The following is a 24,125-nucleotide window of genomic DNA, read 5'->3' as shown; positions in this document are numbered from 1 at the left end:
TATTATTCTGATAAAAATATGCAGATATTTATCTGTAATAAATCCGCTGGAAGAGGGTCTTAGGATACATGGTTGCGGACTGTACGGCTGTCTGGGTGTGAACTAGGCTGTGATGAAATGGCGTAGTGCAGGGTCCAATGGCGTGCTGTTATAATGGCGGTTATGAAACTTCGGACTACATAACAACAGGAAATATATTCATTGGATAAATAATGTGGAGTCTGTTCATTTAATGGAGTTTGTCGGTTGGTAACTGAGTGGTTAGTTAACGAATTATGTAGTTAATCAGATAGTAATTCAGCTAGTTTGTGAATGATTTAATTAGTCAGATAATAATTAGACTGTCTTATAATTAATACGCTGGGTTTCCAGCTGATTAATTACTTAGTAATGTATCCAGTAGGTTCATTTAATTGTGCAGTCAGAGATCGACTAATCGTTATTATACTAGTCACTGGTTTATAAAGTATAATTAGTCATCTGATTAGTCACAGAGCGAGTGATTTAAGACGTGCCGGACTTAAACCGCTTATTGTACAGTTTCACATTTCATCGACGTGGAATATACACAAAACTATGGATATTGGGTCAGTTGGTTTTATCAAACTCTGGAGTTTCCGTAGTAACTAGATAAACACAAAGACAGGTGATCACTACACGCTTCGTGTCGATAATGAACTTCTGTTGTAAAACAAAGGGCATATTTACCAATTACGATAATTAATAGACCGCTACTTGGCATTTTGAAGAGCACAATGCAGTGCTTTTTGCAAAAGGGCTGAGGAACATTAAGGAAACCCTAAAGTTCGAACGGTCCACATTATGAATCTATTATAAGTATATTGCTGAAGAACGGAACTATTTCTGAAGTTCAAAATATTAGTGAATTGCTATAGTTAAGTCTCTGTTATTTGTTGGACATGGCCTTCAACGCCGCGCACGCAACTGCAGCGTGCGACAACGCGAAACGACGTCTGCGCACGCAAGGTCATGTTGTCTTACAGTGATACAGCTTTGCTAATTGTTTGTCCACAAGAGGACTGCTTTGCTTTTGTTGTTGGATGAGTATGATAACTTTAGAGGATTGTCGATGATGAAAGGAAATTAATTATGCGAAAAGAGAATAGATGGCATGAATTGTCGAAAAATCTTCGTGGTTAATTTCATTATCTCCAAACTAACATCTCGACAAGTTTTAAAAGAGCAGTGATCTGTTCTAATGTACCAGAGACTTTATCAGAAAAGGGGGAAAATCTTGGAAAGTTTCAGTTAGGATATCAGGATTGTGGGAGAGACTCGAACTAGGAACGTACGAATACGAATTAAGGATCCTTTGTTCACAACACCGAAATTCGTTGTCTTACGCTTGTTTCTTTAGCTATAAAATAATTATAGAACAGTATCTGTGCAAGAAAGTGTGAAAGATTAAAAGCGCAATGATTGTTGTTTTAGTTAGCAAGACAGTTGCTAGGTTCCTGAGGAAAACGTTTGAGCAAAAGAGGTGGGTAAGACATTATGTAAATAATGCTTACTGATTCTGTCGCCGCAGAATTACCTCTGATATTGAAGCTCGCCATTTAACACACAGGTCCACGGTAATCTCTGAAGGATTCCGAACTCATCGATTTGTTTAAGAAGTGACAGTTAACATGAATGACTTACAGCACTGTTAAAAAATAAATATGACGTAAATTGTATTGAAAAAAAAAGTATGTGCGCTGTGGTAAATGAATATACAGAATCGAAATCCATACATATTCGTTTTGGTGAAAGTATTAAATTTATTTTTAATTGTACGAGTCAAATAAAACTCTCTAAAAGGCTGCACTGTCTCTGGTTTTTACGTCTCGAACGAATAATAAGACAGACATGGAAAGAACTACCTGAAGAAAGCACTTGGGTTGGCGTTTGTACTAGAGAGTTCAAGTTGAAAAGAAACAGACAGTTCTCTTCCATTACTCACCAGTAGAATGACAGAAGAATGCGAGGATCATGAAGATTGCCAACGATTTGCTGTTGTAGTTGATGTAGCAACTTGACATGATTTTATGAAGGTGGAATATTGTCTGCAAAATATCTATTTTTCCATTATTTTATAGTCGTAAAGAACGAAATTTTCATTTACTTCAAAACACTTCCAGTCTTGAATGTGACAATAAATATCTATACACCACATAACACTTCATAATAGATGAACATTATCTTGTTGAAATGTTTTTAACACTTAAATTGTCCAACATGAAATTCGTACCGACACTGAATTTATTCTCACGTATATGATATTTAGTTTTTAAGTGAGCATTTGTTACTTTTAATACACAAATGACAAGACGAACAAATTTTAGAACACCGCTCCTCAGTAAATTTTTCTTCACGTACAGGAATATTTTATAAATCAGTAATTTTAATTTGTGATTTCATTATTTAAAATACGTTGTCTCTGTGTATAATAGTTTATCGTGTGAAGTCTTCACTTACGCACTTAAAATGCGTGTTATGCTACAATTAATTGTGCTGACGCATGTAATTTAAATAATTGTTCTTGGACACATCCTAATGTCTCCGTAACTCAACTGCATATAATTTGTATCAAGTGCGTGAAGTGGACCAGTGGAAACATCAACACAAGTTTGACAGCTGACGATGTAGCACGCTGGAGTGTTGAAGTTGAAGTGACTAGCAGGTGGTCGGCAGCGTCGCGACCTCAAACACTGGCGGTGGTGGTAGCGTCAAACCGCCCACGTCTCGCAAGTTCGTCCGAGCGCTCCGTACTGACGACACCATGTCTGTAACACACAAGACCGCGCCGGCTGTGACGTCATTCATACATTTCTTATTGGCCCGCATCGTTTGGCGCTTTGCATGCGAACTATGACGACAATCCCGGCGCGTGCGCGCTTATTTGAAGTGCGACAGCGCACACATTTTTCAAATTAGTTCTTTTTTGTTTCGCGTACGTCATTTTCCTGGATGTTTGTTGTAGACGTAATTTCTTTGTTGTGAAGTTAATTGTATAACTTATAACAGCTCACAAAATCAGCGTCTTTTATATTTCTCAAATTGAAGTTAATACATCAGAAATTTTTTCACAGAATTGCTGAGAATACAAATATTGTTCTGACTTAATGTGTAGATTTCGTTTGGGAAGCTTACATTTCGCAACGTGTTTCCTTAAAGTAAATTTTAACATTATCCTCCTTTCTGTACTTGTTTTCCAAATGATCGCTTCAATTTAGGTTTTTCAACTAAAACTTTTTCTCAAGTACTCCATGCGTGCTACATATCCCGTTAATCTCATACTTCTTGAAGTCAATGCCCTGAAAAAAGATAATTTAAAGAAAAGTTTTTCACATATAATTTCATAATCCTTTTGTTATTATAACTTTATGAAGACGAATATACTCTCATACGATGTTGTTCCGGGGGGGGGGGGATTTATTCCCACGACATAAATATTAATCCATCTTTCGCGCTCATAGGCCTAGTGAACATAACGACTATGAAGTGATGTTGAAAAATAGATGTTACAAGAATGGGGTCTGTGGCCTGATTTGAGGCACTCCTGCCGTGCTAAGAACGAAAACTGACTACAAGGTGTTGAGGAAAGTAATTTATCCTCACGTAACTGAAGTAATGCGAGACTGCGAAAGTTATAGGGCGTGTAACGAGCTTCATAATTTGTGGTCTGCACTTGATACTTTTGTGTAACTAACTGGAAACGATGGTGAAGCACTTCCATCCACCTGTCACCTTCATAACGTGTTTCTCTAAGATTCTTGGTATTTGTCCCCCAGATCCTACTTGATTTTCTCAGTGGCCAATTTTCCAGTGGTTTCCCCACCAAAATTAATTTATCCTTTTATTAATTTCTGAAAGGAGTTACGTGTACATCACAGCTTCCTAGATTCCATTATTCTGCCATTCTTCATTATACAATATTTTGAATTTCGTACTGAAAAAATTCCTCGTACGTCTAAATATTTTCTTGGACACTTTGATTTCAACAATTAAAACTGTTTCTCATCAATCAAAATAGGAGGCCGCCTTTCACAACCATAGAAAATATTTGGCAAAACCCGTGTTTAATAACTTCCTTTGGAGTTTTAGATAAAACTGTAAAATTTTCGACCTAAATAACAAGCGTGTATTGAGTTGAATCACATAGTATTGTCATGTTTAATGCTGACTTCCTACGAACTTTGTATGAGCTCGATGCCCAGCTATTTTGTTATTAGATTTTTGCTACACCTCTTAACATGTGGACCTGGACCTGGTCACAAGACACGTCAAAATTGTATTTGTTTCTGCGATACTTATTTATTTAGTGTTCTGTCTGACGACAGGTCCATATGAACTGGATCCTTCCATCCTTTTCTCGGACTGGGACCTGTTCATATACGTTCTTGGCAGATGATCCAGAAGTGGTTTGCCATTGCCTTCTTCTGTGTGTGAATGGAGTAATTGTTGGGATGCCACGGAGGAAAACTCCGTGTTGCCTAGACCACGGCCTTGCCCAACACAAGTTATAAATTCGGACGCCGTCGGGAATCGAACCCGAGACCCCAGGATTACAAGACCAGCGTTCTAACCGCTAGACCACCGTGGCTACTCTGCGATACATTAAATTGTATTGTGTATGTGGTTGTTCGGTTGAGTTTATTCTACTTAATATATTTCTTTGATCATTTTCTTTCTATATAACCACATTTCGATTATTCTTATCTCAAAAGTCGATACAGAGCCACTAAAATCGAAATAACGCTGAATGTGGAGTTCAGTGTCGAAGTTCTGCACATGCGTACTTCAAAAACAAAAATGCGTGTCGTAAGAAAGATGTTCAAGTTTCTCAGACATTTATGGGGTTTCCTACTGTTTAGTGTAGAGTTTGTTGAATGTGACAGAAGTTTTGTGTGTTTATTTTGTGTTAGCTGTGCAGCAGAGGAACAGAAACAGGCTGTTAACATTTTCATCGCCGAGCGTCGCTACGTGGTGCATGTCACAATTCGTATCAGACAATCTCCCGAAGAGCGGACGGGTGTACTTTAGTTAGAAGTTGTGGTGGCATCTGATCATAAGATGCGACCGTTCCTTTGGCATTCATCTTTAGCCACGACTTTATAATCGCCATGCAATCAGATATTTGTACTGAGATTAGTCGTCATATTCTACTTATTGGTTATTTATATTTATTTAGTGTTCTGTCTGACGACAGGTCCATATGAACAGGATCCTTCCATCCTTTTCTCGGACTGGGACCTGTTCATATACGTTCTTGGCAGATGATCCAGAAGTGGTTTGCCATTGCCTTCTTCTGTGTGTGAATGGTTACAATATATAAATTCAGAACAATTATTTATTTTAATCCGTCTTATCACAATATTTAAAATATGACGCAATTACACTATCTTATAAATTCAGAAACTGTAACAGATCCTCATAACAAATGTAATATTTTAGATTTGAAGTTTCCACAGCGGTTGTGGTCCCCAGGGGTTTCACGTCGTGTGGTCTTACAGGTGGCTGACATTTAGGAGGAAAGTTTGACCTCCATATTTAGGATTGAATTTACGAAACGTTGGTAACCATTTATGAGATAACACGATGCCATAACATAGATAACAGATATTTCAGAAGTATCCAGACAGATACTGCCGGATTATATAAAAGTAAAACGAAGTCTGTTTGCCAGTAGATATTAATATTTTTATCTGAACAGACTCTGCAAAACGAATGCAAAGTTCCCTCGTGCTATCTGTTTTGAGAATTGTGACCGATTACTGATGTAGTTCGATACTTGTTTTTGATAATGAGATATTTTTATTTTCTTATGAGAATAATGTATATCATATATAAGTAATTGGCATCACAGGATCGAGTTGTGGAAGAAATAGACCTGAGATGACTATCTTCTGGATAGCGCCTTGCAGTCATAGCCCTAATGAGGGAGGCAGTATGACCTCTGAAACGTCGGCAAACTTCTATCAGACTACATGGCGCTACAACCCAGAAGACAGCTACCTTCGGACTTACTGCAGTGGAAACCTCAGTCCTACCAAATATACCTTATTTGTTTACATACATGTGTTTTAGTTTCTCAAACTGTAACCTTAAAAATGTTGCAACAACACCTGAATTGTTTCAATAAAAACAATCGAAGCCATCTTTGTCAGAATTGGCGCCACCTATTTTTATTCTCCAAAGTTTGTGTGAAATATATTCTTCGTGAAACCGATAATCAGTTATTTATAGTCGTTAAATAAATAATCATTTCTGAAAAGAAATGGGCAAAGTTATGTCAAACTGATTTTCAACCAAAATAAGCAGCGTGTTGGAAGTGTCTTTTCTGTCTTAAATACAAATAATCAGAGTGATCGTAATTGCGTTTCGGTTGTTGAATTAGTATTGTTTCGACTTTGCTTGTAGTATGTCGAAATAGACGAAGATCATTTTCGAAGTAATCGATCAGGGAAAAGGAACAAAAGACTGCTTTTGAAGCATGTGTGTGGTAATATAATAATAATAATAATAATAATTCTCAACTAAAAATTAATCGTTCACGTTATTATACTTATGAAGAAGGAAATTTTATATCCGTTAATTGAGTGTAAGAAAAGTTATACATATTAAATAAAGACAAATAGAAACCTTTATTTTGGCGTAGAATTCGTATCAGTGCAATGATCTTACGGGCACTGATGATCAATCCGCTATAAAGTGTCCTTGATTTTAGGCCTACATACCGATGCACCGATTACAGACGAAAATAAAGATTATTATATTTTTCTATTTCATTAATGATGCTTCTGGATCTCGATAAATATTTCTACAGTGCTTCTTTCATTCTTAACATCACATACAAGTAACTTGTAAGTTTTCTCTATATTTAAAGCATTTTATTTTGTTTCTTCCTTTATTATTTTCTTGTTTTCTTTCATTCTCCTCCTTTCACGGATTTTGTAAGAAAGAACAGGATTAGCAACAGACCTGTGCATCGTCTTCACAGTTAACTTGGTCTAACTTGCGTATACATGAAATACGTTTTGGGCCTCCAGGGCGGGAAGTGATGACGAAGAACGAGAGTTTCGCTGACGATAAACAAGACGCACACATCATCCAAGAACATCAAAGTCATTAAGGTATCCCTAGTCTCAAAGTTCGGGCGAAAAATTGGAGTGTGCTTTTGGCAAGAGTCCGACTTCAGTCGCCGTGAAGGTTTTCTTACATTTAATTTAGTTTATAAAGACGTATTACACTTTTTGTACTGTCACTTGAAAATATAATTCTGCAATAGAACACGAAATAGGTTTATTCCCAGTAGAATTTGCGTTTTTCACGGCTGTGAGTTAGAGCAGTGGTATTCAACCTTTTTTGTTCGCGTACCCCCAGATATAAATTCTCTTCAACTTTGTACCCCCAGAGTTGTTGGTGTATAATTCAAGTTATACATAGTATTTAATCTACATCTAAAATAAATTAAATAAATTACATTACTGATTATTCAGTGTTTATCGTAAAATAGTATATATTTTGTAAAATTTCACGTACCCCCTAAGATGTCTTCGCGTACCCCCGGGGGTACGCGTACCCCAGGTTGAATACCACTGAGTTAGAAGATGACTGTGTTCTGAATTGCCCTGTTGATGGAGGCAGCAGGAACATCTGAAACGTTGGTAAACTTCCATCAGATTACACGGCGTAATGACAGAAGACAGCTAACTCAGTTTATTTCCTTCATCTTTGACGGGTCACAGGCTGCGCTAGGGTCTGTAATATTATTTCTATAGAAACTACTACATGCATATAATGCACGCTGTAAAGAAGTGATATTGCATATTTTAATCGTTAATCTTGAAGCTCATAAATGGTTGTAGGCTGATGCAAATACTTGTTCGGGCTGCCTGCAGTTAAACGATGTCATTAAGCCCTGGGGGTGCGTTGTCCTACTGGTGAGCTCGTGTGTGGGTGTGCGGACTGCAAAATGGATGGTTGGGTCGAATTTGAGACGAGCAATATTGCTGAAATAGCCATCCCACGCGGGTCTGTTTGCCTTTAAAGCTGCCTGTGCCCAGTATTGACAGTATAAATGAAACGAAGGCTCTGAAACAGAGGATGTGTGTTACCTATGTTGAGAGGACGAGTTAATTTCGTGGGTTAATTTTATTGCTACTCTACCAATCAGCAGAGAGTAGTTTGCAATTTTGTTCAACCATCAAGAGGTAAATATACATAGAACGTATTAAAGGGAAATTTATACTTGCTTGTTTAAATAGACTTTGTCCTGAAGGCAGTTGTGTTTATCCGCTTAGAAGTGTGTACGTCAGGGGTATGCAATTGAGGACCACCAAAGTCACATAAAACTTGATTAAGTAACCTACTGACACACTAAAAGTCGTCTGAGTAATTAAGTAAATAACTATCCAACATATTAAGGAATTCATAAAGAAAATAACAAAGTACGCGATACGGTAAGTAACAAATTATTTCTGTAACCTTAATTATTAATCTGTTAACAAAAGATATTAGGAAAACTACTACCTAAATACTCTAAGTAACCGTTTTACTAACTAAGAGTGAAGATGCCAGTAGGTACTCGGGTATTTGTGTACACGAGTCGAGTAATTAAACACGGGAAAATCGCCCCAATGACTCGAATTAGCACTGAAACCCGCGAGAACAAGCCTTCACCCCACTGTCTTCAGCTTAAAGGACAAAGCATGTCTTAACTATGCATGTCTCTCGTATTGATTTCTAAATTATTTTTCCATCTGCTCTCTGGTTTTCTAAGCGTTTATCCTGTCAAGATATTATAGCATTCTCTTGTTCCTCCCATACGAATTAAAAATCAGACCGTATACACAAAATTTGGTTTTATTTTATAGTTGTTTTATAAATTGTCTGTCGAAGGTTGATGATTATGTTAATGCAACTTATTTTAGCCTTTCTTACTTGAACTCCTGACTGATTAAAACCATTCTAAACAAACGTAAGTGGCCGCTCATTGTAGTAAAAGGTCACCGCCGTTACAGAAAATCTTGCTGTCTCCATAATGAGGACTATCGATGGTGGAAACAGCAATCACGTCTGAAACGTCGGTAAATTTCTACTGAACTACGTGGCGTAGCCACCCAGAAGACAGCCATGTTTATCCTCACTGTCGTCAGAACCACAAATGCCACTACTATTAACTTATTATAATAGTGAGATAGTATAGTTGCGTCATATTGTGATATTAATTAAAATAATTATTATATTTGTTTACCGTCAAATCACAATAAAATAGTAAGATAAGATAATTAAAATGATTAAAATATCATCTTATGTTCCATATCGAGCATTCGATTTACATCGGAACATTCACAACATGTTTCGGTTTATCAAACCGTCATCAGGTGTAAATTATAAACTTTTAAACTCAAATTACAATTATTTATAGTTTTACAATTTTATACTTTTATCATCTTTCTCAGTATATTTTTTTTGGAAGTTGTGTTTAGATATTATTAATATCAATAACGAACCTCGTTCTGAGATGGTAACACTTCTGGATCTCTCCTCTGAACACATCTGAACCGATTGCTATTTCATATATGACTGGTAAAACATCAAAACACCACCTCAACAATAATGTTATATTAATAATATCTAAACACAACTTCCAAAAAAATATACTGAGAAAGATGATAATAGTATAAAATTGTAAAACTATAAATAATTGTAATTTGAGTTTAAAAGTTTATAATTTACACCTGATGACGGTTTGATAAACCGAAACATGTTGTGAATGTTCCGATGTAAATCGAATGCTCGATATGGAACATAAGATGATATTTTAATCATTTTAATTATCTTATCTTACTATTTTATTGTGATTTGACGGTAAACAAATATAATAATTATTTTATTATAATAGTTTGTAATTAATATTATAATATTTATTCTGCCCTAAATGTCTTAGATGTGAGTTTTATTTAGAACATATATTATTTAAATACTATAAAAAAATATAGTTGAAGTAGTAAACCGTAATCAATTTTACACTTACCAGTGAGTGTGTGATCTGCAAGAATAATTTAATATAAATATTAGTCTTTGGAATTATTACTTTGTTAATTGAAAAGTAATTTATTAATGATGTTATTTTAGGAAGCACTTTTGTGAGGTAGAAGAACTTTATAGTGCCATAAGTTGTAAGTAAATATATGTTGCTACCATATTTTATGAGGCGTCTCATTTATGACCGATATAGGGCAATAGCTCACAATGCCTGCAGAACTATTTTTCTTCTGGGCATAAAGAATGCAGTGTCTCAAAATTATGGCGATGACATAACGTGTAATTATGACTTGTCGTCTTTATGACACCCTCGCGTCAGGCTCTGTCGACATTTGTGTAATCGATTTGTGTAAACAAGTGACTTGTGGTCGTGAGGCGACATTGTGCGTGGACTGTCCTATCATTTTATCTAGGTCTCATGGACTCCCCAGCTCGCCAATGATCTCGTCTGAGTTCAGACATCTTCACAAATGCGCGTTTATCTCAAAAACCTTCTGTCTTTATTCTACATTCAGGAAATGTCACACCGAACCGGGTATTTGAAACTCGTAAGTCATTTGAGATACGAAGCTAGAATTATTGCAATGCGTGTGTGCAGAAAGCATAGAATCCTCTTCGCTCTCTCCCGTGTTTGGCGTAATTTCAGTTGGACAGACATATTTCACCAACATTCTGTTACGTAGAAACAGAAGAGAGTCGGTAGACTTATGAGTGGTTGTAGCGCGGGTGATAAACTGATGGTAGTCATAAACTAGTCTTACAGTTCATATATCTTATGTAGTTAAAGCGATGATAATATTTCAGGGAAAGGAGCAGTAGAAGTTTACGTATTACATGGCATTTTCTATGATTTTCTTGGAATGGCTGGGGAAATGTCTCTTCTAGGATTTAAGACAGGTCTTTAGAAAATGCGAATTCTACGCCAATCTAGTACGAGGAGTGTGAAATGACGATGTAAAAATTTCCTTTGTTTATTGTAGATAGGCTTGTCGATTTTCGTGTGAAGTTAAATTTTTACCAACATCGGTTGACTCGGTACGATTTGACGTTCTCACCCTTGCATTGAGTGCCCTGATGATGGGGGAAGCAAGGACCTCTGAAACATCGGTAAACTTCTACCAGAATAACCCAGAAGACCGCCTTCTCCAAACTCACCGCCATAAAAACCTCAAATCCAGCTACATATGTATGTTTGGTGGTCCTGATGATGTAAGGTACAGTATGAACGTAGCTAATGTGTAGCAAAGTTCCACCCCTGAGTATGCAGAGCGCAGTTGGTCCTGAAGTAATAGGAACCCTCTGTACATTTGTAGGGGTTTGCAGTGTCTCCCTCAACACGCCCGTTACGGTGAAAAAAAGGAAGAACTCCTTGCGGTCTCTGAACGTTACGTAGAGCCTGACTGATAAATAACCCTATAAAACCTGATCACTTTAACCATTTAAAGCACAGTGGTACCTTTGTACTTTAACTCTATAATTTTCCCACAGAGTGTATTTATGGGTTTTGTACAAATCTCAGTATAAGCATCGATTACTTCACTAAACAGTAATCATCAGGTGATTCTAATATTGGATATATGGTACGTTTTCTTTGAAGTAAGAACTGACTTTTTAAATATTAAAAAGGTGAGCATACTTAGTAAACTATTTTATAGAATTTAACTAATCTTTATCCCTGGAGGACAGATAGCTACCTCTATTTGACCCAAAAGACAAGTTTTATAGCATTACCTGGTGATGGAAGTAAAGATAGCTCCGAAACGTCGTGTTAAAAAATTAGCAAATCAAACTTTCCGAAACATTTTTATTTATGTGACACTTTTGTTAGGTCAGACTATATAGAATCGAATGATATAATAATTAGTATTATGTGTAGGTGCAGGCCTTGTAATTGGGCGATACTACAACTAAAGAGTAATAAAAAATGTCTAAAAGATTTATAATTTCAGAATTTAATACTTAACGGATACAAACGAGAGGATCCGTGAAATTTCTTTAAAAGGAAACCCGTCTGCGCCACGTGGCTAGACTTTGTATATTATTGCACCAAATAACGGCCTGATTGGGATCCGATTTCATTGCAGATGTTGTGCAGTTGACGTAAGCGTTTGTTGTGGTGCCATCTGCATAGGACCGTTGATCATAAATCTAAAGGGAACTCATGAATTCTGCTTGATTTGAGCCTCAGACAAACAAAATGAAACGTGACTGCAGGGCATAAATCTGCTTAACAGTATAATTACTGAATGTTTTATTGTGTGGGTTATTTCTGTTTTGAAATGTAAAATAATTTAGTGGGTTAATGGTTTACGAGAATTTGGAACTGTCTCGTATCATAAATCACGGTATCAGTAACTTTTATGCTGTGTTTGTGAACACCAACAACATTCAGTACCGAATTGTGTCACGTTAGAAGAAGCTGTTGGTGGTAAAACAGCGTGGAACTTCATGCAAAATTCAGAGAACAATTTGAATACGAATTGTTTCGGAACACACTGGAAGGGAAGGGAAGAATAAAATTAATTAATGACTTGCTTCTAAATTTTCACCGTTCTGTTTAAAGTTAATAGAGAACGTAAATGAAGTAGATTAGTGGGGCATGTAGTAGGTTTGAGAGAAATACGAAATGCGTACAGAAATTTGGTCACAAATCTTGAATGATACCCACTTGGGAGATAATTAGCTAAGAGAATAATATTAGAAGTTTATTGTAGAGAAGTATGATGTGGAAGTATTACCTTGATTCAAGCAGATGAGGATAAAGTCTAAAGTGGGGTTTCGTGAAGAAGCAGATTTTTCCATTTTTCAAAATTAGACGTTTCAATAGTATCTACCAAATTGTTTATTACCAACATCTCGAGGTTGTATGTTATTGTCTAAATGGGCCATGACAAAATTGTGAATTTTGACGTTATTTTGGGGCCATGAGAATTATAATAAAAGGTGAGTGTAGTTGAAAGACAATAGTAAATTGGCCACTTCCATGCAATGCAAGAGTGATATTTCTGTTTGTCCTGTGGGAGTGGTAGGATCATTGTTTTCTCGTAAAACAGATGCATGTTTGTATTGTGTGCTGTGAGAGATTGGGGCGGGGAGGGGATAATCTATGTTTTATCAGTGGCACAGCGTTACATAAAGTACGATTACATTGCCTGCCAACAGGTGCTGCACCACATTTCTCATTAACATGTACATTTTCGAGACAACACTCAGACAATAACTTCGTATGATATTCATAGGAAGTTTGCAAAGTCTGGTGCCATCGAAAGTAAATAGTTTCCGGGATAGATTAAAATAAATGTATCGCTTACAAACATGTGTCAAAAGTAAAGTTTGTCCCACTATACGCCATGTAGGCGTTTGGGGTGAGTGGAGGTATAGCTCCTCTCTTCCTTGACCTCGGCACTAGATGGGGGTGAGTGGTCAGCATCACGCCCCGGCCGGCTTTACCCCCGGGAAAGAACCCCGGTACCCATTGGATAGGAGGCTGGGTGGGCCCCAGAGCCGGTCTGGACGCAGAGGCTAGAGGAAAAATCCTCTGCCCCCGTCGGGGATCGAACCCCGGTCGTCCAGCCCGTACCTAGTCACTATACTGACTGAGCTATCCCGGCTCATTACAAACATGTGTACGTAGAAAATTTAGATTGCGGACGTTTGGGTTTGTTTAATCATCCTGGCCTTTTGGTAATTCTATTATGTTTTTGGGAATAACGTCTTTCTTATGCACAGATTCTCTTTAAGTTAAAACTGTAATATATGACAGTTTGTAACTGTTGACATGCAGTCAATATCCCTAAATGATTCGTGGGCAAGTTTGTGATGTCTCCATGTATCTCTGTACTTTGCATGCGAAGCGCCAATGATTTATTGTTAGTCACCGCTCTCAGACTGCAAGTTAAAGAAATCTTTTGCGCCATTTTACGTAAACAAAAAGGAACAAAGGTTTATTATTCTGTTACCATTCATTACGTTAGATTCTTGTGTTAAATGGAGCTATTGTCGCTGGTACTTTACAAGGTCGTTCATTTCTAGTTCAGGATCGCCTCCCAGTGGTGCAGCGTCTAGTGAAGTCTCGTGAAATTCGGTTAGTTGCTTCAGAAGTTGAAAGGGAATTAAATACAGGGATACCAGAAACATATGCAGAACATGGTTATCACGTAAGCGTATTTTGTTTTTGTTTCATTAAGAAAGGAAACTGTGTTAAATGTGCATTTCTAGAAGATTCTGTGAAAGGTTAATAGGCAGCAGGATATGAGTTCGGATGGTATTCACATATCGTGACCTGAAAGTCGGATCGAATCTCTCGGATTATCATCCCAAGGAACATTTCATTTCGGGAGTAACGTTACTATTACAAGTTACTTTGAACTAACTGCTGCCCCAGAATGAATTTCAAGGTCCAAGCTTTGCAGGTCTAAACATGTGCCCCCCAGGCGTGCAATTGAGTACGCGAGACCTATTTCATTACAGAGCGTCAACAACAGTGACAGAATTTTGGCATTGCGTTCGAAGCGCTATTAGTTTTCGAATAAAACTACAGTAAAAGCAAGTCTGCGTGTTTCTTGCTGTTTATTCAGCGTGCACAGATAGGCGTGTATTGAAGGCTTTGCTAACAACAATTTAGTTACTGAAATTAATTAATAATTAGTGTCAGGTTTGGAATAAATTTTTTATTAAAACTGGATAATACTTGCTTGCTGAAATTTTCCCTCGAAAATATTTGTAGCTTAAAATACAAAGGAGCATGTTGTAAATGCATTTGTGCCCTTTTTGGTGTTGTTTCGTGGAGTCTGGTAGATATTGAGAGACGTTTATTTTTTCCCGCATCGCGTTCGTCCATCTGTCTGTGCACATACAGTACTGTCACTCTGAAGAGATATATATTAATGGCATACGACATTGTTTTTGCTAAAATTTACTACTGAAATTTTATTTGTGTCTGAAGTTGACATAGCGGACTGTCACGAAGTGCCAATGTATATTTCAGAGTACTTCAATACATACATAACTAATGAGAGATTAGACAGGAATTCTTTTCATTTACTGAAGTAACTGGGTTTTAAAATACGCGAATTTTTTTTTTGTCTAACTCATCATATATTAATGCTTTAAGGACTGTGCTCTATGGAGTTATGAACATTTCTGTGGTACTCTTTTACAGATAGATTAAAATTGTAGTATTTCCAATTGCAGAAAGATATATGAATCGATAATTGAAATGTTCATACATCAATTATGATAGATAAAACTCTTCAAAATTTTAATTCACAATATCAAATTATTTACTCTGAGTCTTTAAAAGTGAACAGAAGTTTAATAATGATAATGATGATACGCTAATTCAATTACATGCTAACTCTCTGGTCATTGACAATCGATGAAAAAGGATTTATATCTGCGGTTTGTAGACTACAGTGTGTCTGGAAGTTTTAGTAACCCTTGTTATTTTTTATTACAGGTGATAAGGTTGCTTGCTGAGGATATGCCAAGACAAAGATACCAAGTTTCAATAAATAAAATTTGGAGACGTGTGTAGTAAAAGTGGACTCCAAGAGGCAACGTAGTTGTGTAGAGCTGTGTGACTTCCAAGGCGGTGTACAATTCATAACATGCCAAATAAGAATAATAGCTACGTAAGAATGTCCCAAAGCAAATCCTAGTGCAGTGTAGTTACAATATCAGAGTTAAAAGTGTTGGAATGTGAGGGCTCGGAAAGTGATTTTACCGAGAAAAAGTTATAAATTTAAAAATTATTTTAGTTCGTGGATCTAGAATTCTTTTCTGTCTGTTATGTCGCGTACGGAATTCTTTGTTCGTATTTTATGTAGCCACCGTTGATCGGATGCTTCCCAGTGCAGTGTAGTAGTGATACTGTGTTCGTGAATCAGTTGTATCATTTTTGTGTCTACATGAGTGTAGACAATATTGCCCAGTAAATCGATGGACACAGCGGAAGGAAATCTACGGTGGAATCGAGCAACAGGTGAGTAGAGATTTCATAAATATTTTAATTCTTTTTTATTACATGAAATTGTTCCTTCTTCACAGCAGTCTAGGATTATTTTCAAAACGTGAGATTTATACGTTTACTTTTTTTAATTGTACACAGTACCACGTAATTAATTCATTACGATACAGTATAGATATAGTAGTAATTGCTTCGAGCAGAGTCACTCTTGAGAAGCTAATAGTTGTTTTGCTAGTCAAGGAAGTTTCGGCTATTGTAGAGTTGGACTGTTCATTTGTATGTTAAGAACCTGGCATTGAAACTTATCTCGTGCCAGATGAACGTCGTCCAAATCCTCGTTCATTACTGTAAGATCCTATGACGTGAAGACAGCAATAAGAAAAAATACGCGTCCAGTTGTGCCACTTGTCACATCAACCGTGATGATGGAGGCAGAGACGTTTTAGTATTATTTTGCATTTAATGGCCTTTAAAAGTTTTGTACTATCAGGTTATTCCTTTCTAGCAGACTTCACATTTCGTATGAAACTGCTGTCAAAAAATTTGCGTTATGAATGTCAAACATGGTAATAAGAAAGTCTGACAGAGAAATGAGACCTGGTTGTGTGGTTTTCCCACCCTAACACATTGTATCAACCTCAGTAAAGAACTTTTAATTACTTACTAAGTTTATTTTGGACTATGTAATGACACGAGCTTTTCATGACAGCCATTTATCTTTTTATTATTGTATTAGGTTAGGAAATAGAAATGTAAAACTTTTGTCTGCTGACCAAGGAAATAATTTTTACCCCGTGACCCATTTACGATTGTCATATAAAATTCAGAACGTTGAAAGAATCATTAATCTTTCAACTTGTAAAAGTCTTTATAGAAGTGAAAATTCTCTGAATGCTGTCATATCTTTTAATGCGGTGCGCGATTGATGGCTTGTCTATCCATAGCTCTGTGATGAAAATTACTTGCTTCAAATTTTAGTAATCGGAAAGGGAAAAAAATAGAGAACCAGGGGAGATGGAGGGAAGGTGGCTGTAACGGAAGAACAGATAACGTGAAATGGCGCTGAAACCTAGAAGACGGCTATCTTCGTGAAAACCTCATTTCACTCAGAAATGGGTTCTTTGCTAACTTAATCATGCGGGTCTTATAAGTGTCTAGGGAATGTTATTAAAACGATACATATTTTTAATTGTTCTTTCGCCTTTTGTTTTGCCAAAACATCGTTTTGGAATCCAGGTTCTGCTTCCCTTAGCAGTAGGAGACTGAATCCTATTCTGTCTGGCCCGTTAAACGAATTTAATCTCTGTCCTAATTTTTATGCAGAACGAGTCTATGGTAAAGGTACCAGATATGTGGGAGTTTAATTACGTCGTTAAACCCTCTTGTAATTATGTACACTACCAGCTTTAAAAACCAGTAGCTTTGTATTTTGCCCACAGAGTGTATTTATGAGTAAACAGACATTTCCCTAATCGACATTAACCAAATGATCCCTGTAATGGAGACTTGTACTTTTTGAGGTAATATCTCAGTGTTTAAATATTATTAAGACGAAGTTCGTACCTCAGTTACTGAAGTTCCTAATTAAATTACTTTTATAAAGGAAAGACAAGGCTTATCTTATATTATCAGTGCCTGATTTTATTTATCTATTAAAGCAATGTTTTATACTTACAGCGATTTAATTAAATCCACGTAGCAGAGTCGTCCTCGAGGAACTGATAGTCGCTTAGTTGGCTAAGAAATGCCCTGTAGAATTGAAGTGTGACATTTTTGTATGATACACACAGAAGTCGGATATTCCCAGTTGTAGCATCAGCAGGTAAATTAAGAGAGAGTTATATCAAGAAAGCCTTTATTTGTATGGATTCCCTTTGTTCTGGTAAGACTCAATCAGGGACAGACTTTAGTTCCCTTCCTTCTCGCGTGTTCTGTTCTCATTTGTTACAACATTCATCTTGTTCTGCCTTCTTCCTTGCGTTCCTTGTCCACGCTTCCCTAACCTGTACCGTCAGCAATATTTCATATCAGTGTAGTTACTGAAAGTGTATCCTTTATTTTCTTTCATTTTATGTTCTTCCGACAGGCACGGATTTTGATATACCAGGTCAAGGTCGTTTGGGCTGTGTCTTGATGACATTTAAATAAAGGTACGATGGCGGTTAATTTGATTTTATAATTTAGCTACGCCATTTTCTTGACACTTTTTCACATCTGACAATTTCTTAAATCAGGGCGCGTCTTACATCTGGTGACGTCTAAGAATCGATATAGCATTTTTTCTCCTGAAAATCTATTACTAAATCTTACAGTCGATAGCGTCTTAAAATTTAGAAAATACAGTAAATAAATTACTGACATAGCGCTATTAGTAAAGTTAAATGCTACATTTTGACGAAAATATAATGGTTCTTATATCCTTAACTTGTTTTAATGCATGCATGTATGACGGAATATTTTAGTTTAATATAAATACTGATACTAAAGTATGGACTTACGAGTAACACTGTTTATGCTGATATTTGATATGAAACGTACTGTAACAATATGGAACCGGAATAATCCATGCAGATATTTCCAGATCGCATATACGATTACCACAAAGATGGTGGTAATTGTTAATTTCCAACAAGTGATTTTAAAGAAACTGCATCAGATCGTATATTGGTACCGATGTAATTTTTCGCTATAAAATGCGATAAATATTTAAGGGGAAATTATCTTAAAGTGTTTCGATAAAATTTAAGCCTTTTCCTCCCCAAAATGTATTATCCAGGTATTCAAAAACTGTAATGGGCCACCAGAGCGATGGTCGAAATTGCGACTCCTGATTTCTGAACAACTAAAGTATTAAATATGGAGGAAGGACCTGATATTGATGACAATGAAGTAGTTCTGAACTTTTAACTTGACAAACGTATTTAAAAAAATAAAAAATTATAAAGTAACGGGTCAGGGGTTCAAATCCAGTTCGATAGATGTAGGCATGCATTTTATTGGCTGTGATGTTCTCAGCGTACGGGTTTTTGGAACCGTGGAATCGGCCTCTGCTACGTCATATATATTTTGTCTTATGTGTATTACATATTTGTGATTTCAGAATTAATTCGGATTCATAAATGTCCAGTAAAGTCCTTGATAAGTGGAGGGAAATACATATTTGTTCTGAAGCAACTTTATGATACAATAATATAACGTTTTGAGGTTAATAACACGGACCTAGGCTTGTTTGACACATTTGAATCTAATTCTATTTACGTATGAAGAATCCTAGGTTTTTTTAGCTAAATATGCCTGGCGGCATAGCGTATAGGCGCTGGCGTGTTGCTGATTAATGTTCTGTGTAATTATTTCGACCGTGTGTTTCAGAACATGTACCACGTCCGGGCTACAAGCATATTAATGGTATATTTTTGCATAGTAATGTACTTTCCAAGTATAGACTATAATTTATCATAATTTCTCCTACACATGTATTTTTTTACTGAATGATTTTGATCAAAAATGGAATGTATTATTTTCAAGTACTGACACATGTATGTCATAGTTTAATAAATGCAGATAAATGTTTAAACATCTGAAATGTTTTATATCAAGTTTAAGGATAATACCCTCATTCACTGTTGTATTATACGTGGATTACAAGGACTGTTTTGTAAGCCAGACATTCAATTGCTTGACAGAAATATTTGTTTTAAATTAAAAAATTAACCACTGGTAAAATGACCATTGAAGGTTAGCTGTAATAAAATTTTATTTTTCTTCCGGGTTTCCCGACAAAAATATTTTATTCCTTTCTGAATTATAAAATGCGAACTGCCTCTTAGTACAGCTTACGCACTTTCACAATTCTGTGTGAATTTATATGCACGCTAGTTAATCTCAGGAAGCTGAGCTTATCCTTATGCGTTGATTCCAGGACATCCTCGGTGGATGAGTGATGGTGCAGGAAGTGCAGCGTTGTATGCGTGTGATACCCACAGCGAGGCAGCTGTTAGTAATTACAATTCCTGGGAATAGATACTGTTAATTTTTGAAGAAACTGACTTTGTGTAATTGAAAAAAAGAGGGTGAGTGGAACTAATTCAGCTGATTTGTCCCGTCGTTGGCATTTGAAAGGGCGTATACCTGTATAATGTTACGTGATTTAATTAGGCTTGTAAATATCTGCTCCCACGACTGGTATGTCGCATGATGTATGAACAGTTTTTAAAAGAGAAGACATTTATTCCAAAATGTCATATGTTCCTACGAATGTAATTAGTTTCGTATGATTACTATAATGAATTATGTTTAAAAGGAACACACTTGAATTATTTATACTTTACTTCTGGGTTATAACACCGTGTAGGTAGAACCTAATTATCTCCTAGTTTGTACAACGTCACAACACAGAAGACCACAATCTAAATTTTCACCGACATGGAAATGTGAAATCCCAAATTTGTTGTAAATTCATGTTCATATAATTCGATTTAAAGGCAAGACGATTTGCAATTAGAATGCAAGGATTTGACATTTCTCTCTCTTGTCTGATGCTGTAGTGAATCATAAATGCAGTGGGATTGTGGGTTCGAATCCCACTCAGGACATGAATACTGTGGGCGATTTTCTGTGTTCTGTTGTCCTGCTCATGTGGGTGCCTTGCGTCTGGCTGATCTCCGTCCAAGGAGTACTAAAAATTGTTTAAACGGTTTTATAATTCCAAAGTATTTCTAAACTGGAAGAGGTCATAAGGCCGAATCCTAAAACCTTTCAGAAAAAAATACAGTTTTTCAAATGGATAAATTTTAGTTAATTATGCCGCATTATTTTAGAAGTGAAATAACAGAATATAATATATATTTTAATAAAACTGAGGAAAGGGTTGACGCATTTGAGTGTAGAAAACACAATTGATAGACAATTGGGGACTTTGTTTCGTACGTAAAATGGTGTGTATTTTAAACTTCTGAGGGGGTATTCTGTGTATCACGTACGACAGCTCAATCAGTCTTGAGGAGACGGTGGGGCTGCGTGGCATATATCATCTCTTGGGGGACGAAGAATCTCACTAGATTACAAACGGAGACGTGCCACTCGTTTTTCGTTCAGTTGTGTGTACCAAGATAGGAAGGTACATGAGAGAAGGAGATGAATAATGACAAAACAAAGACAGTGGGAGCACACGAGAGGAAAAGAATGTGAACAGATTGATCTCGGCTAATCTGGAGTTGAACCCTTCCAGCTTTGGCTCGAGCAGAGAAGGTGAGGTGGAATCATTTCGTTGCTCGTGAGAAAGTAGTTGGCAAAACGTCGTATTCATTGCAGCTAGAGGAGACTGCTCTGGTTTACATGAATGGTTTTAGCCATTAGGATGGCTGTCTTCTGGGTTATTGTGACCTGTAAGCTGGTAGAAGTTTACTGACGTTTTAGTGATGCTTGCTGCCCAAATCATCAGGGCACCCTGTCGAATGGAAGTAGCAAGCACTTCTGGAACAACTCACAAAATTGGCTCCGACATTTATGTCCCCATTTTATGGCCTGATAGTCGCAGAACAGATTTCAATGAAATTCTGTATTTGGTAAGTTTTCTAAAATGTGTTGGTGTATTTTAGTTTGGGTTAAAATCGGCTCACTTTGCACGAAGACGGTCATGCTTATTCTCCAGCGTAACTTGCTTGCAGCTTTTAGTAAATAACGAACTCTTTTTATACTAAAAGTTGTAAAAGTTTTCAATGTTCTTTTACAACTTTCGAGATGGTGGAAGGAAAAAAGTTTTGTTTTATGTCGCCTAAAATTAGAGATTGCTGGATTGATTATGAGGAAAATTTCTTATTGGATGTTGTTGCTGGTTAAAGCCGCTAATATTACGCTATTTATTAGTGAGAACAGAAGAGTTATCATTAACGAATTGAAATGCTAAAACCAAAAGCGAAAAGAACGCCCCCAAAACTGTTAAGGTGTGCACAGATGTCCTAACTAGTGAATTGTTGTGTTGTTATCTGTTGATACTACGTATGCTTTCAGTAACTGGCATTGTACTCTTAGGCCAAGATACAGAATGTCCCAAAAAGATATGAAGAGACAGCCATTATATAAGTCATTTTGTATAAATTATATCATAATTATTATGGAAGGACAAGGAAACTTGCAAAGAAATTCAGAGTAGTTGGTGAAAATATTCGATTCATGGTCATTGCGGATATTTTACTCTAGGTGAGATTTGAATATATTCAAGTTATATTTGCAACGGTTGTAAGGAAAAGTGACAATTTTGACTATTTACGTATCTTTTTTCAGAAAGAGTTATTTGATTTTCCGTAAAGAATGCTTCAAGTTAGATGTCCCACAAATTCCCAAGTATTAAAGAACTACATGAATTTTAATGAGTGTTTCTTTCTAAAGAATAAAAATACGGATAAAACATATCAAATATCTTTCTTGAACACGTGGTATGAATGTAAAATGACAATATCCAAACACCTAAACCTTTGCCACCGCTTAAAGTAAACTTTGTTACGGCACACGTAGGCTTCAGTGACCTTTGAACTCTTCTATTATTAGTGCTTGGCAATGCAACGTCCTTCTTGTTCTAGAAGACAATACCCCTTATAAATTTCACTGCTTCCTGGATAACTTTGATTCCCAGTAAAAGCATTTGTTTGCAATTATTGGCAGCTCAGTCGGTGAACTGGGGGCATTGTTCGCTTTTCCACATTCTTGGAAACTGGTCGTAATACTCGGCAGACAAGAAGAACATATTAATGGGGGGTTAGAAATTTTGCAGTCGATGTCATGCAGGTGACGATTATATGGAACATAACCATATTTATTACATGATTTGATGCCCTTTCAAAAACTTGAGCTGTTAAATAAACAAGCAATTTCGGGCAGAACTCATTCAAATCCTACTCTTCTGTTGTGCATATTTCTGGCACTACAAATTTTTGTTGTTAATTGTGCGTGTTCCAAGCTAAAAGTCCAATAGTAGATGGCTTTTTATTTTAAATTTTGGAATCGGAATTGAGTATCATAAATTACACAGATATCACAAATTTATGTCACTGTTTTTGGCTTCATATTTCGATAGAAAAATTACCTATCACCAGGCCAACGTACCAGTAGCTACATTTTTCGAATTACGTCAGTAAATGCCATTTTGTTCAGTTGCTACGATTAATTCGGTCTGTGATTTGAACAAAATATTACGTAAAACAATAAAATAACTGAAGATGGATGTATTTTGCGTTGTTGCACCGTGTATTCTGGATCGCCCTGATGATGGAGGCAGTAAGGACTTCTGAAACGTAGGTAAAATTCTACCAAACTACACGGTGCAACAACCCAGAAGACAGCCATCTTCAGACTCACACCGCGAAAACCTCAAATCCTAAATAAAATAACTATTACTCACATTTATATTGAAACAGTTTTGTGTTTTAATTACGTATCATGCGAATATGACCAAGAAACGTATCCAGTATTTTATTTAATATATAATTTAAATGACGAAATCTAAAGAAATAATAGCAATTAAGACCGTGTTATTCATTACAAGTAAAGGCTATAATATAGTACATTTGTGTTATATGCTGTTCAGTGAGCACGATCTATAATGACACTGAAGATGACCTAGGATGCCGGAAATTGGCCTAAATAACAGTGATGAGTGTTGATGGATACCGTTGTGATAGGTTAAATAATTGGAAACAAAATTTGATGCTTCTCTTCAGAGATGTTGCAGTTTGAGTGGCTGTAATATTCGTACCTTATCGCTTAATGAGTGAAAGTGGATTCTCTTCATTAATCCTCCTTGTGTTACATTACGTTCACTAGACAAGTTTAATTTATACTGGCCATGGGCAGGCTTTTATCGGATTTGTCACATACAGCGAGTAGGCCAATATACTGAACGAACGGCATTAAGGATAGTAGCTTAATCCTGTAGCCGGGGAAACTGAAGTCAGTATGGAAAATGCCGTAGACTTGTAATTCAGCCGTGTCTTATACATCAAATCTAAAACTTCTTGACGATGGTGAAGAGTCAATTGAATAAAAATTTACTTGAATATTATCCATCGTCTAGTAAATATAAAATGTAAAAACGACGTTTCGGAGATGG

At 36.4% G+C, this 24,125-nt stretch overlaps 1 protein-coding gene across 2 annotated transcripts in view; it reads right to left on the bottom strand.

Annotated features, from left to right (window-relative positions):
* Ret (protein kinase receptor Ret oncogene) overlaps positions 1 to 2,782 on the bottom strand; it is a 103,037-nt gene extending 100,255 nt beyond the window's left edge. For both annotated transcript variants that reach the window (XM_087358778.1, XM_087358779.1), the window contains exon 1: positions 1,964 to 2,782. In XM_087358778.1, the coding sequence (XP_087214904.1) occupies positions 1,964 to 2,042 (79 nt within the window). In that variant the 5' untranslated portion in view covers positions 2,043 to 2,782. The remainder of the gene's footprint in view (positions 1 to 1,963) is intronic.
* Between the last annotated feature and the right edge of the window lie 21,343 nt (positions 2,783 to 24,125).

Source organism: Zootermopsis nevadensis, unplaced genomic scaffold (assembly GCF_977971745.1).
Source record: "Zootermopsis nevadensis isolate Lab colony 2312 unplaced genomic scaffold, Znev_1.0 Znev_ptg000030l, whole genome shotgun sequence".
Lineage (NCBI taxonomy): Eukaryota > Metazoa > Arthropoda > Insecta > Blattodea > Termopsidae > Zootermopsis > Zootermopsis nevadensis.
Note: the sequence above shows the minus strand (reverse complement) of the source record. Positions and strands in the feature narration are given on the sequence as shown.